At 44.3% G+C, this 15,159-nt stretch overlaps 1 protein-coding gene across 2 annotated transcripts in view; it reads right to left on the reverse strand.

The window, feature by feature from the left end:
• The window catches only part of Me3 (malic enzyme 3), a 196,958-nt gene extending 182,214 nt beyond the window's left edge, over nt 1–14,744 (reverse strand). The window contains exons 1-2 of one of the 2 annotated variants that reach the window (XM_052761645.1): nt 14,531–14,744; nt 13,970–14,173 (exon numbers count right to left, since the gene is read on the reverse strand). In XM_052761645.1, the coding sequence (XP_052617605.1) occupies nt 13,970–14,152 (183 nt within the window). In that variant the 5' untranslated portion in view covers nt 14,153–14,173; nt 14,531–14,744. Of the gene's footprint in view, nt 1–13,969; nt 14,434–14,530 lie in introns of those variants that run through there. The other variant, XM_052761644.1, reaches the window with a different exon arrangement.
• Nucleotides 14,745–15,159: the final 415 nt, after the last annotated feature.

Genomic DNA, 15,159 nt, shown 5'->3' on the forward strand with positions numbered 1-15,159 from the left:
GGTCTGTCATTAGTGCTGTATCTGAAGAGTGGTAGTTTGAATGAAGTGGTCCCTGTAGGCTCACATATTTGAATAATTGGTCTCTAGTTGGTAGAACTGTTTGGGAAGATTGGGAGGTGTGGCCTTGCTGGAGGAGGTGCATCACTAGGGGTGGACTTGAAGTTTTGAAAGACTCATGCTGTTTTGGGTGTGTTCTCTACCCCCTGATTGTAGATCAAGATGTGAGCTCCAAAGCGGTCCCTACTGCCATGCCTTCATTCTATTATCATGGACTCTATCTCCCTGGAACCATAAGCCCAATTAAACACGTTCTTTTATAAGTTGTCTTGGTCGTGATGTTTTATCACTTTAGAAAAGTAACTAAGACACTGGAATGACTAGATATCCTTTCACTTCTCACCAGGAAAGTCACACAAGGGGCATCTCAGTCTTCTGGATCCTAATGTCTTCCTTAGAAAGCAAAGGTAATAACACCTTACTCAGAGGCACTTCTGTAAGAATCAAATGAAATGACCAGTCAGGAATCCCCATAAGCTCTAAGCCAGAATTAAAAACAAATGTACGATTTCCTTATAATGATGAGCTACGTATGTTGATAAAAGAAGAGAAGTAACTACAATAAATGGTAGTGGTTACTGTGTGGGGATTGAGGGCTGTGAGGGGGGAAAATACAGATCAAGTCCTGGTGAATTAGGACACAGGGCTTTGCCCTATCTGTTCTACCTTCCAACTCTATTTCTAATCCAACCACTCCTTTCTTCTTGACAGCCCACATTGCAGTCCCCACCCTCTCTTGCTTCTAGAACTGCCCTGGCCTCTACTGAATTCTTCTTTTCCCTCCCTTGCCATCCTCTAATCTGTCTCCTCACAGCAACTAGGAAAACCTTTTATTAGTACAAATCATACCATGCTCCTCCTTGACTGGAAGCATTTAGTAACTCTTGCTTTATAGCAAGGACTCCTAGCTTACATCCCATATGCACCAGTCTTCTCCACCCTGATCTTATGTAGTTCCCCTTTCTCATCATACTCTTACTAGCCTGTCTATTGTTATTTCTCAGAACCAGCCATGTGAAGTCACTTGGTACTTCTGGACTCTATAGGAACTGCTGCTTCTGCCCACACAAGATTAATCCTGGCTTCTCTTTTGAATGGCTTTCTTTTTTTGGTCTCTTATTAACTATCACTTCTTCCAGAAGCTCTCCCTTGCCATCTGAAGAGAATTCTTTATTATTTTTCCTACATGTTATGGTTTAGATATAAAGTATTCCCCCCAGGCTCATGTATTGAAGGATTGGTGTCCTGCTGGTGGCACTATTGAGAAGTAATTTCATCAATGGATTCATCCATCAATTAATTTATTCATTATCAATGAAGTTCATAGCTGAATTGTCTATTAGGAGGTTGGGCCTAGTTGAAGAAGGAGGTCACTGAGCATGTGGCTTTGAAGGCTATCTCTTATCCCTAGACAGACACACACACCCTCCTTATTTCTCTCTCTCCCCTGTCTTTCATTTACTTTTTTTTTGTGTGTGTGTGTGTATGTGTGTGCATGTGTGCCTGTCTGTATGCACATGCATCCCATGGCACACAGGTAGTGATCAAAAGACAACTGGAGGCAGTCAATTTTCTCCTTCCATCATCAGCACCTAAGTCAGACTTTCCCACAAGCCTTAGGCAGTGTCTGAGGCTTCACAGACACGCAAGCAGAAGCTGCCTCCCACTCTTGTGAGAGCAGGGGGGAATGTTTTAACTCTGATGGGTGGATTTCAAAGCCTGTTTCTAAAAATGGCTGTTAATGGGTTTTCTCAACACCAACCCTGCCTCCTCCTGTTTCATCCAGGAGCAGCTGTGTTGCTATTTGCTGTCCTTGTGACCTCAAATGGTTTTACCAGTCAAAACAAATAACGATGGGCTAGAAGAGATCAAAAATAAAATGAAAGAGATAAGAAAGGAGAGTCTGACATAAGGGCTCAGCTTTCTGCCAGGAGTTTGTGGCCTGTCTCTTAGGTCACGTTACTGCAAAGAAAAATAGAAACATAGAAAGAAGTTGCAGTTGGGAACATGCTCACTCATCAGAATGAACCCAGAGGAGTGGCAGCAAACGTTACATCAGCAGGTGCTTCAGTCTGAAGTATATGGCAATGATTAATATTAATGTACTTTCTTTGGAAATGAAGGCTAGAAAGTACTCCTGTATATGTCAACAAAGACTTGGTTCAAGGTGGTATTTATAAATGGCAGGCAAAATGCTCCTTTTTTAAGGAGAGGGTATGGATTTGATCCCTAGAAGTCATATAAAAATGTCAAACACATGGATGCACACCTGTAATTTCAGTGCTAGGGAGGGAGAGACAGGGGCATCCCTGGGCTTCCTGTCCAGCTGGTCTACCTGAATGAATGAAGTCAATGAGGGACCCTGCCTCAAAAAATCAAGTATAGTGAATTGAAGACACCAAGTGTTAACCTTTGACCTTCACACACATGTTCATATAGCTCCCTCACACATACACATATGTACACATACACACACACACACACACACACACACACACACACATACACACACACATACAGAGAGAGAGACAGAGAGACAGAGACAAAGAGAGACAGAGAGACACAGAGAGAGAAAGAGAGAAAGAGATTAAAAAAAAAGAGGCAGCTATAACTTGTGTCCGCATCCACTACTCATACCCTAGGCAAGATGAATGTGGACTCACCTATGCTAGAACTTGATCTGTAAAATGATATATGATGCTAGAACAGTTTCTTTCCAAACACAATATGCTGGGTGAGATGATCACCTGCTCTTTTCAGAAAATGTTTATCCTGAATTCTAACAAAGGGAAATGCACACTTAAATACACACACACACACACACACACACACACACACACACACACACACACACACACACACAGAGTTTTATTACCCACAGCAGAGCATATGTAGATTCTCCTGGGATGGAACGATCCCCAAATTCCCTGTGTTAGCAAGGTAAGTTGGGCCAGTTGGACTGTATTTGTATGGGTCTGAGGCAATGCTCTGACTTTCATGTCTCTAAATTGTCATCATCAACATTCTCTTATATGCTGTCTTACTGTTATAATCTCCTGAGACTGGGAATGTTATCGCAATGATGAAACAGAGGTCCACCCAAATTTGAACTTTTAAAATTTGAGTTAGTCTTTTAAAATGCTGGTTATCATGTGCCAAAACATTGCGATCACAGTTCTGAGATTGCTCGTGGCAGCACCATCTTCAACACCAGACTCAATTTCCAGAACATCTATTGGAGGGACACCCTGATGTCTACTTCGAGGCCATTCTTACCTCAGGTTCTTCCAGACAAATGTCTAGTTTCTGGAGACACAGGCTCCACAAAGCACAAAGAAGTTATCAGTGGACGGTCTCTCCTAGCCTGCCCCTTCCCTGACCCACTCCTCTTCCAGCCGGTCTCTCACGTCCATGAAAATGGGTTTGGTGTTTAAGCCTTCCCCTCCCCTCTCCTTCTGGACAGATGCTCTACACAGGCACCAGGTCCTGAATCTTTTGATGTCTGTGGTGCACAGAGAGCTTGCACTGTGTAGAGATGTTAATGTTAGAAATGGGTTAACTGAGAATTAATTGAAGGCTTGTGAGGCACTTTAGATATGTTGTTTCATTTAATCATTAGGACAGCCTATCAAGAGGGTATGTTTTATTGTGGTTCCCATCATAGGTGAGGAAACAGTCTCAAATAAGAGCTTTTCAAAGGCCCTGAATCTAGTAAATGGCAGGGCTGGGGTTAGAATTGTTTTAGTCCATTTTTAATCGCTACACCTAAATACCCTAGGCTGGGTACATATAACTTTATGGAGTTTTATTTTGGCTCCAACATCTAGGGGTCATATATGGTAATGGATTTCTTACTAAATTGGTCCCCAGGTAGCATAAGGCATCATGTGGCAAGAGACTCTGTGTGTGTTTATATGTGTGTGCACATGCGCGTGTGTGCGCATGAGCCTACATGCATGCGCTTGCAAGTGTTTGTATCCCATCTTCTTATGAAGCATCAGTATTCAGTTCTGTGGGCTCCACCATGATGGTTTTATCTAATCCTAGTCACCCCCCAATGTCCCTACCTCTTGATATCATAAGTGTACTGGCTGGTTTTGTGTGTCAACTTGACACAAGTTAGAGTCATCAGAAGAAGGAGCCTCAGTTGAGGAAATGCCTCAGTGAGATCCAGCTGTAAGGTATTTTCTCTATTTGTGATCAATGGAGGAGGGCCCAGTCCATGGTGAGTGGTGCTATCCCTGGGCTGCTGGTCCTGAGTTCTCTAAGAAGATAGGTTGAGCAAGCCAGGGGAAGCAAGCCAGTAAGCAGCTCCCCTCCATGGTCTCTGCATCAGCTTCTGCCTCTGGGCTCCTGCCCTGTTTGAGTTCCTGTCCTGACTTCCTTCACTGATGAACAGCAAAGCTGAAGTGTAAGCCAAATAAAACCCTTCCTCCCCAGTTTGCCTTTTGGTCATGATGTTTTGTGGTAGCAATAGAAACCCTAACTAAGGCACTAAGTATCTACTCTCTAAATATAATAATTACATTTCATCATATGAATCCTCAAGGAATGTACTCAAACCATATTGGAAAGCATGGGAATTTCAGATCCCAAGTCCCCTAGATTTCAGGCTATGTGTTCTGCTGCCCAGTACCTGGTTACAGGTGATACTTCTTGATGGGTCAAACATAGCTGATTCCAGCTGATTGTTTTCCTTTACCGCCAAAGTCCTTGAGCCTATTGCTAGTTACAGCATAGCTAATGTCTTTGCATCAGCCACGGAGACAAATAATCTCATCATAAAGATGGTATTCTTTAGCTGTTGTATTTAAAATTCTACAAGTCCCATGGACAAATCTAAAAATAATTTATATTTTCAAATCAAGTTTTTCACTATTTTTTTTCTCAGAAAATCTGAAAGAGCAGTTGGTGTATTATTTGTCTTCATCCTTGTTGTTTCTGATCTGTTGAGGTATACAGAATGTGCTCTACGTGGTGTTGAGTGCACGCTATGGCTGGCTATGTATGTCTAAGAAAATACCTTGGATCTAAATATAGTGCGAATTTATGGAGACAGACACATGGCTAATAAGTGAACACTGAGACCAAATTGGAAAAGAGCTAGTACCACCTCCATACACTAAATGTTGAAAGAATGCAGAGGATGAACAAATGGCTTCCAAGTGGCACTAACAAGGAAAGAGGTGTGGCAGAAGAGATGCTGAGTCCTGAAGTGTGCTGAAGATTTTGATAATAGCCTGATGTAAATGGTACTTCCATCTTTGTGCACTGTAAAAGCAACAACAATAAACAAACAAGCAAATAAGTGCAAAGGCCGTATCCAAGGGCTGGAGACATTAACTCTATTTGTCAAATTAGAGATTTTCTAATTGTGATGGTTTGGGTGTGAAATGTTCCCCATGGGCTCACTTCATCTCCAGCTGGTGGTGTTTGGGAAGACTGTGGCATGTTTAAGGGGTGGGGCCTCAGTGGAGAAAGTGGGTCATAGTGGGTAAGCCTTGAGATGTTATAGCCAGGCTCCACTTCCTGTTCTCTCCTGCTTCCTGAATGTGGATACAATGTGACTAATTGCCCACCCCCTCGCTATGATGGACTGCATCCCCTTGAACTGTAAGATCAAATAAACCCTTCTTTCATTAAGCTGATTCTTAACAGGTCTTTTATCACAGCTGTGAGGAAAGCAACTGTTACAATAATGTTGCACAGTTCTCTTAAAATAAGGCCCATTACAGACTACTCAGTTTCTGTCCATTCCATCCCAACAGTAATAGATGGCCAGCCTCTTATGGTTTCATTTAACCAGCCTCCCCTCCATCACCTTCACCTGCCAACTCCATTCAGACCAGCCCCCAAAACACTGCCATGAAAGCATGGCTGCACATTTTTTCATGGTCTGTCCAGATGCCCCTCTCATTACACTTACCCAGCAAATTGAAACTGTGTACGGATCCTCCCTGGGCCTCACCTGCACCTGTCTTACACTGTAAGCTCCTCACAGGCAGAAGAAGCGCTATATTTACCATGACTTACCCACTGCTTAAAGTGGAGTAGGGACTTATAAAATGGCTATTGATGAATCTAATATGTAAACAATGAGTTTGAGCAGAATTACACATACTTTAAGAGTGAGTAGAAGACACTTAGTGATATTTAAAGCCCCCTCCAACTTCAGGATTCCCTGATTTGAACCAAGCAAGTAGAAGTAATCACAACCTAGTGGCCACATAAGGGAACAAGGACTACCTTAGTTATTACCATGGGAAGGTCGCAGCTCAGCAGGCTGCATACAGTAAGTACCAAGTAAGAGGGATCTTGTATGCTGAGTCTAGTGCACACAGTGGGTGCAGGTGTGGCCCCCAAACTAGATTGCCTGGTTGTAAGTACCATTGCGCCTTACTGAGCAGACAGAGTATTGGGCAGTTGGTTATTCATTTCATGTCTTTTTTCCTCATCTGTAACATAAGAATAATAACAATGTATACCTCAAAAAGTTGAAATAATGCAATAAATGAGTTAGTACCTATATAAACTGCTTAGAAGAATTCTGGATACAATATATCTCCTGAAACTGTTAGCTGTTATAATGGTTGTCTGAATCCCCTCCATCACAATACTAAAGGGAAATGGGCACAATAGGCATCTAAACTGGAATCACCAATGCTTTTCTTAAAACCACGTGGAGAAGGGATAGGGACAATGAACCAGGTTGGAGTTTCCCCACAATGTATGCCTGGTGATTTCAGCCTCGGAAGCCACACAACCACACAGCTCTGAAGAGATGCTCATTTGGGTGGACGAGAAGGGCATCCTTCTATTTCGCAAAAGAACTCAATAGAGCCTGCTTTCCCCAGAATTCTACACTGTAGAGAATGTGTTTCAAGACAAATCATGTGGATGCTCTGTAGTTCACAATCAAACAAAACCATCAAATGAGACAAAAAAAAAAAAAATCTCAAGTTGCCAACCATTCAGCTACCTACAGGATTATTCCTCTAGATTCCACTCACCGTAAAAGCAAACACAGCTTTGATTTTCTTTTATTCAAGTCCTTCAAAAGCTGATGATCTTTCTATCAAAAACCCCTCTCCTCAAATGACTGGGTATATTTTCCTCTTTTCTCTGTCCTTTCGGTAAGAACTGTGTTTTAACCAGGCTGCCTGGCAACCCTTTGCGTACAAAATGAATGCGTGCTTTTAACGGCTGACCTCGGCACCTCTGGTTGTAGAATTTTCGCTATGCCATCATAGAGCGCCTTTTGTGTTCTGCCTTGGAAAGGCAGTCAAATGCCACCCCAAAGGACTTCCAAATGTACTTTCTCCACATCAAAGTGGAGGGATTGTAAGTGAACTGTAATCCCTGTCTGCAAACAAGAGTGCTCACATTAGTGTCCTGCAATGGCCAACAAATCGAAAGGCTACTTTCCCACCCTCGCTGTATGACTGCATTTAGAAAGCAGATAATAAAAGAAATCTTTGGTAGAAGCGGCAAAAATGTAGTCAAATAAAACCAATAAAATCATAAACCTCAGAGTGTTCGAAGACCAAGGGCCACAAAGAGAAACCCACGTGGAGAAAGTAGAGATGGGCTTGAAAACATGAGCATAGAAACTTTATGTCCAGCCAAGACTTCGAACCTTTGAAGATGCCAGTTGGCCCAGGTTAGAGCCAGACAGCACATATGTCTGTAAAGGATTTGTCATCCATGCAGCTGCTAATGCAATCTAGATATTGCTGTTGACAACAGTGTATAAAGCTGGCAGCAGAAGATGGTTAATTATAAAAGATTGAAATGGGACTACTACTAAGAGATTTCCTCACACATTTCCAGACACATCAACGTCTACAAGTTAAGCTGAATGTCATTTACTCAATTTTAGAAACTCTGCTGCAATAGAAACTGTTACCAAAATTGAAAAGACAATGGGACATTAAAGAACTATGCAGAGAGAAAACGAAGTTCCCAGTATACCTCTGTTACAAAACAGGTGTTTTCAGATACTTATGGTCAAACCATTTTCCAGACTTGCAATAGCAACAGTCATGGTTATAGAGTGTACTTAGCATTGTACATTTCCCTTTAAGAATTCATTGGCAACAAATTCTAAAGGTCTTCTTAATGAATATACAGATGCCCATTTAGCACATGTTCTATGTTCTCTAGAGAATGATTCACCTATTTATAGCCACGTGCTTGTGAGAAAACACTTTGCAAATCAACTTCAGGTTCCGGGAACAGTAAATCTCCTTCCTGAGCCTCTGGCAACCTGTCGCATACTTATTCCATTTTCAGGTATTTGGAAGGGAGGCTGTTCCTGCTATGGTATCCTTGAAGCCCCATCCTGCAGTTTTGATGCCTTAGACCAGTGGTTCTCAACCTTCCTAATGCTGTGACCCTTTAATACAGTTTCTCATTTTGTGGTGACCCCCAACCATAAAATTATTTCATTGCTACATCATAACTGTAATTTTGTGGCTGTTATGAAGTGTAATGTAAATACTTGATATACAAGATATCTGAGATGCAACCCCCAAAGTGGTCATGACCCACAGGTGGAGAACCACTGCCTCAGGGCTTCCATTCCCGCTGGAATCCCTCTGCCTCCTCTGTCAGTCACAGCAGGAATGGAAGCGAAGGCATCAGAAGTGGAGGATGAGGATTCAAAGGCACTAGAGGTACTGACTGAAGCTGGACCTCCTTTCTCTGATCCATCCCCAGATATCCAATGTGAGATTGTCCCCATCCCACTGGGCATGTCAATATCAGTGATAGGGATCTGAGGGGAGGGGATGCCCCGAAGAAGAGCTGTTTGATGAAAAGAGAGGTAAAGGAAAAGGAGGAATTTAGGGAACCAAGCAGAGGTCATTCTGAATGATTCATTTAATTCGTAGCCATCTTGGCAGGAATAATATAATCAGAACTTCTAAAGTGAGACACTTATGTCTCTTCCTTGGGCTATTAAGAATATGGAGAAAATAGATTCCAAGGAATTAGAATTTTCTAAGAAGTCTCATTCTGAGAAAGGAAAAAGTTGAAGTCCTGGTGCCAGCCAGAAGGGTGCTTGTCTCCTAGCAAGAGATTTCACCCAGTGCTGACCACTTGCTGGGCAGACCAAGGACCAGGAGACAGTGATGTATCTGTGATGGAATGATAGACAGGACCCTGCCTCACCCAGGGCTGCTGAGTTACGCTTTTGCTCTCTTTCTAAACCCAAACCTCCTGCCAGTATCTGGAGCATGGACCAGAGGGTACCACTGGGTCTATTCATTTGTTCCTCTTTCCAACATAGCCATTCTGGATACATATCCCTTCTCTGGTTTTCACTATTACTTGCATCTTTTATTGGCCTTCTGGAGACAGGTAGCTTGTCGGGGTGACAGCAATCAAGCTTTGATCCTAGTGAGTCTGTTAACAACTTAGCTCCTTCACTCATTCTGTCTATTAACTGTGAGCTAAATACCTGAGATGTATCAGTCCCAAATCCTTGACAATATGAAGCTTAAGTCAGACAAAGGAGGGTTAGGTCTATAGCTCAATGGTAGAATGGGTGTCTAGCTTACAGAAGCTAGCCACGATGAGATATGTGGGAACAAAGTGGGCGTTAGTGGGGATGCAGAGAAACAGACTTTAAAGGTTGAGGAAAAACTGACAGACTAAAAGAATGCAAGTTTCAGTTCAACATTTTCTGACAGTTTCCCCAAAGATCCTTTCTTTAATAGTGGAGGATTTTTAACTGGAAACATTGATGCTCAGCCAGACACACCCCAACCCCTGTTCTGTTACAGCTGAGCGTGCATATCACAAAATTCTGACCAACTGGATCGGAATGGAAGTGATAGTTAAGTTTTCTGGGCAATGCCCTTAGAAGCAATGTTTCCTCTTGCCCTTGGAGTCTATGGAATTAAAGACATGGCTGGAGTCACCATTTTGGAGCATCAAACATAAAAGGCACAGAGAAGATTACTGAGCAACAAGACCCAGCTTCATGCCAACCCACAAATTCCCACCCAGACTCGTTTATCTGCTCTGTAATTCTATCTTGTTTCAGTCTCTGTGTTTGCAGTTCACTTTGTCAGATTGGCCTGACCTAGTCTAACTAGTACAAATTCTAGCTGTTCTAAGCACATAGTCCTAACATTTCTTAGCTCTTCTAGCACATAACAAACAGGTCCATGAAGACAGGGCAGTATTCAACAGGAAAGGACTGACCTTCAACCTGGTTTTGCTCATTTTGTCTTGAAATATTCAAACAGCATTTGAGCTTCTACTCACTGTCCCACTGAGCTGGAGACTCGGGTCTAGAGTCAACTGCATACGGGACTCATGTCCAGTCAGTAATCCACTGTTTCTCTTTCAATCAAGCCCGATTCTCTGTCATATCTGACACCGAGGTCTCAGGAAAACATATTACTGATGTCACCCATAAACCTCTACTTCTCCATTCACCCCAGCCAGCATCTCCTGAATGGTGGATGAAGCAAGTTTGTGGTGGAGATACTTCCCTCATTCAAGGAGAGGAAAAGTCAAGTTCTGTGTCGCTGTTAAGTAAAAAATAGGCACTTCAAACACAAATTGTATATGTAGGAGTCTAACAGACCCCCCCCCCCCCCACTGAATACTAAAGTGATTCTGCTGAAACCTGAGTATCCCCAGAATCTCAGCCCCTGCTGCAGTGGGGGTGACCACCCTTCGTACCTTCATGGACTGAAATATGCCAAGTCTGCATGGAAAACTGTTTCTGCTCTGTTCTGAAGTAGCTGAAGTGGAATGTGTCAGTCAACAACCAGTGCTTTAAGTATCCATTTCATTCACTACCTCCCTAAACATTAAGCACAGGAGATAAAAACAAAACAAAACAAGCAAGCAAAAGAACAAAAAACTGCAGAAGAAGCAGGTGACTGGTCCAGTAACATATTGTGAAAAAAGAAATCACTGCTGGTGTTAGGTCAAAGGGATGCTGGTGCACCCTAGGAAATAACACAGACTGCTTTGTTGGAAGACTGAAAATCTCGAACTATTAGGATCAAGTCGGTATGTTGCTTCCACAAAAGGCCATAGTCAATGAGAATGTAGTCAACGAGAGCTGGGTTGTTACACTACCACGTTAATGTTAACACAACTGAGTGGAAAGCGCCGAGACTCAAGATAACTCAAGAGCAAATAGTTACCGAACATCAAATCAAGCAGAGAAAACTTCATTTGACAGGTCAGTCTCTGTCCTCAAGAAGACCATGGTCTACTGTGGATAAGAACCTAGTCGGCCATTGTAGAAGTATGCCTGGTGGCAAAGGAAATGGCGAAAAGGACAATACCAAGAGACTCACATTTAGAGTGAGGAGTGGATGAGGATGGCCTTTATATCAGCCCCAGAGAAGCCAACGAGACCCACCGCAGATAGTACGGCCAGGACATGACAGCGCCAGGTCCAGAAGACGGTGACCACATGATAGCAGCAGTGTCTACCCCACCCAGTAAGGAGCCCATCTTCTCTTAACAACTCCACTTCTCTTTTACTCTCCAGTTTCAACATAATGCCTTTCCTGATCTGCCAAAAATGGAACACGCAGTACAATGGACACATAGCTAGAGCTGCATCACTAGATCCCCAAGGCACTTCTCTGTGATTGTGCATTCTAGGCACAGGCGCACAAAACACTGTTTCAGTCTTTGCTCTCAAAGAGCTTACGTTCTAGAAAAAAGTCCACCCACAGACCCGCCCACTAACCCCAGCACCAAAGGCCCTTTCAAAGCTGCCCATTTTGTTGTTCTTGCTTTGTTTCCCCCGGCCCCTCTGGTAACCTTGTGGCTCTGTTTAACCTCATCACAATTGTCCCATCTGGCAGAGAGAAATCCTGAAGCCTTCTCTGGAAACACCAAATGCTGGGGTCACCAGAGGGGAGAGAGGGGCATGTGAGCAGCTCCTTGGAAGACTGCTTCTTCATTGCAGAAGAGAGAAGCAAGTGGCCCTGAGCAGAATTTCAGCTAGCCTCCTCATCTCTAACCAGTGTCAAGCATCTTCAGAGATGTAAGACATTATTATACAAATGGCAGGCCGCATGTATTTATGAGTAACATTCCATTCTTGTTACTTGGAAAGGCAAGTCACTCAGAGAACTTTACATAGGGGACAAGAATGTTTTTAGGGGACCAAAACCCATCACTGAAAAACATTATTTTCTTAACTACTCATGAAGTAATAACTGCTGGTTGGCAATGTACCCATACATCTAAGGCAATTTTCTAATAATCGAAGCCTGTAGTAATAATAGATTATTTTGCTCACCAGACTCTATCTGTCTTACATCTTACGAGATATACAGGTTTATTTTGGGGGAAATGTGTCTTTTCTATTGTAAGGCAATAGGTGTGGGTGACCCTACCTAAACCTTATCTTCCTTTCTGAGTAGAGGCTCCAATTGGCTTAAGTCACTGGTGATTGACTTGGATAGTGGAAGAAAGTCCAAGCAGAGCCTGGGAGTGAGAAGTGACTTACCCAGAGTCACATACAGGCTGCTGTTGAAGCTGACATTGTAAAGCCAGAGTAGAGAGCAGAACATGACTGAACCATTCAGGAGTCACCTCCTGCTCCTCCATCAAGTCTCTCCTGCAGCCCTTCCTTTAGATTTTGTTTCTGTAAAGGAACTTTGTGTTTGCTGAAAGCTGTTTGCATCTTCTAACTCTACCAAAGCAACTCACACTGATGTAAATACCTTAACTGCTTCGGAAGGAGTAGTGTACAGAGAAGTCAAGGTCTCTTTGGAGAGCAGGGGGTCAGTATGACAGGCGAAGAATGAGTAAAAAGACTTTTTCCTTAGTTTCTATTAACGCTGCAGGAAACAATCCATAGCATGGCACAGCTGGCCCCACCCCTTAAAATCACATTTTCCTTACAGGTTGTTTCATTTGAATTTCGCTATCCTCAATCAGAGAAGCTTAACTTTTTTTTTTTTTTTTTGAGAACTTCCTACATGAGGTTTATTACATTTTTATTTGCGGTAATTTCTTAGCCAGCACTTCTTATAGTTTAAAATATTACTTCAAATCCAGTGATTTTGAAAAATTTCACAATAACCAAATGAGGTTGGAATGGTGGATCTATCATTCATTTTAGGCTGAAGAAAATTGAGCCTCCTAGTTAAAAGTGAGGAGGTGGGCCTGCGGGCCTGGCTTTGGTCTTGGCTTCCTCGGCTCACAAAAATCCTCTGAACCAAAGATTCGAACTCTCGAGGGCAGGGGTGAGGGGAGAGGGTATATTCTTAGGATAATACACATGTGTTTGCAGTGGGATGAGGCTGAACACAGCCAAAGCACTAGACATATGAATTTGGTCACCTTGGCCAAGACCCTTCGTTCCACATCCTGTTCCAGGACCGGTTTGAACTCTGATCTCTGACATTCCCTCCAGTGCTAAAAGTTCTATAATTCTAAACCTGTCTTCCAGATTCATGTTCCCCAAACAATCATCATAACTGTGGCCGATATTTATCTCACTGGTGCCCGAGTCTGCGCTAAGAACTCGGCCTCCATTTTCCTTTTAAACCTTGCAATATTCCTAAGAAATCTCTAACCGATACAGAAACTTTAATTCCTGGAGGTCAAAGGAACTGTCCTCAAGATCTGCTGGAAATCTGACTCGATCTAGGTCAGAGGAATCATCGCGAACCTTCACTGGGTCCGTACTGGTTTTGCTGAAGAAATTAAAGTCCGCATAACCTGTCACCTCTCTCCGTGTCAAAAGGGAGAGAGAAGGGGACGAAAAGGCCAAAACAAACAGAGCAAGCAATCTCCGCTAGGCAAAACCAGAAGGGCCTTGGAAGGACGCCAGAGGCTTCTTCCCAGGCCCAGGGGGCGGGGCGTCCGTCCCTCCAGCCACAGGATCCGACGTCCCACCCTTCTAAACCCGGACCATTACCTTGTTGAGATGAGGGTTCCTGGTGACATCGTATCCGCGCTTCTTCAGGGGCACTGGGCGAGGCGGACCCGACTTGGAGTGGCAGCCCTGGGCAAGAACGGAGGGTGCCTGGCGCCGGAGGGTGCCGCAGGCCATGCGTGGCAGGGAGGCCAGCCGCGGGCCAGTGACCAGCGCGGCGCCCATGGTCCTGGCGCAGATCTGGAACTAGGGAGAGACCAAGGTCAGGGTTGCCTTCTAGCCAAGCCAGGTCCTGCGCGCCAGCAGAGCGCGGGGCCTGAGTCAGGACACGTATTCTTGGAGAGGCTGGGGGCTCCCGATGGGTTCAAGGCGCCAGCCTCCGCCCCTCCTCCGAGGCCACCTGCTCTGCGCTAGGTTGCAGATGCTCCAAGCCTCACCCGGCACCCAGCAAAGCGAAAGCAAGCTCAGAAAGCAGATCCTGTGCGTGCGGATGACAGCCCGTGCCACCCCGCCCCCATACTGGAGAATGGGTGACTGCGCCCCGAGGGGTCCCTGCACTCTCAATCCCTGTGGTTAGCCTTGGTCCCTCCTTCCTCTGCTCACCTGTCTAGCTTGAGAAGCTAAAGCCTACTCGGTCCTGCTGCAGGTAGGTGGGGAGAGGCGCTACTGTCCCCTGTCACTCTCTGGTCAAAGGCTGCACCGCACAGGCAGTGCGAGCGAGCTCGCGGGACTGGGGACTGGTGCGTTCAGGAAAAGCAGTCCCCAAACCTTCCCTCGTGGCACCAGACTTCCCTTGAGGATGCACGTGGAGCTCTTCATAACAAGACAAGATGAAGCTCAGTTTCCTCCCACCTCAGGTTTTTGTACTTTTTCACCCTGGCCCTCTCCATCCAGAGAGAACTGAATTGCAACTGAGGGGTGAGCGCTTAAGGATCAGCATTCCCTCTTCTGCTTCCTCCTTTAGAGCTGGTCCTGAGCAAGGATGCTGTCCAGTATAACAATCATAAGCCGCACGTGGCTGTAATTTTTCAATAAATTCCTCTAAATAAAGTACATCTTTACACCCATTTCCTCAGTCATGGTAAGCACTTCTTTCAGCAGTTGAGAGCGTGTGTGTATGGGCACAGGTGCAGGTCACTTCCAGCTTTGCGCAAAGTTCCTCAGCAGTTCCTAAGTGGGCTCTTAGAAAGCCCATGCCGCTGGCCATAGATGTTAGGGTCACACCCGCACCT

Source organism: Peromyscus californicus, unplaced genomic scaffold (genome assembly GCF_007827085.1).
Source record: "Peromyscus californicus insignis strain IS unplaced genomic scaffold, ASM782708v3 Scaffold_4__1_contigs__length_199733344, whole genome shotgun sequence".
Lineage (NCBI taxonomy): Eukaryota > Metazoa > Chordata > Mammalia > Rodentia > Cricetidae > Peromyscus > Peromyscus californicus.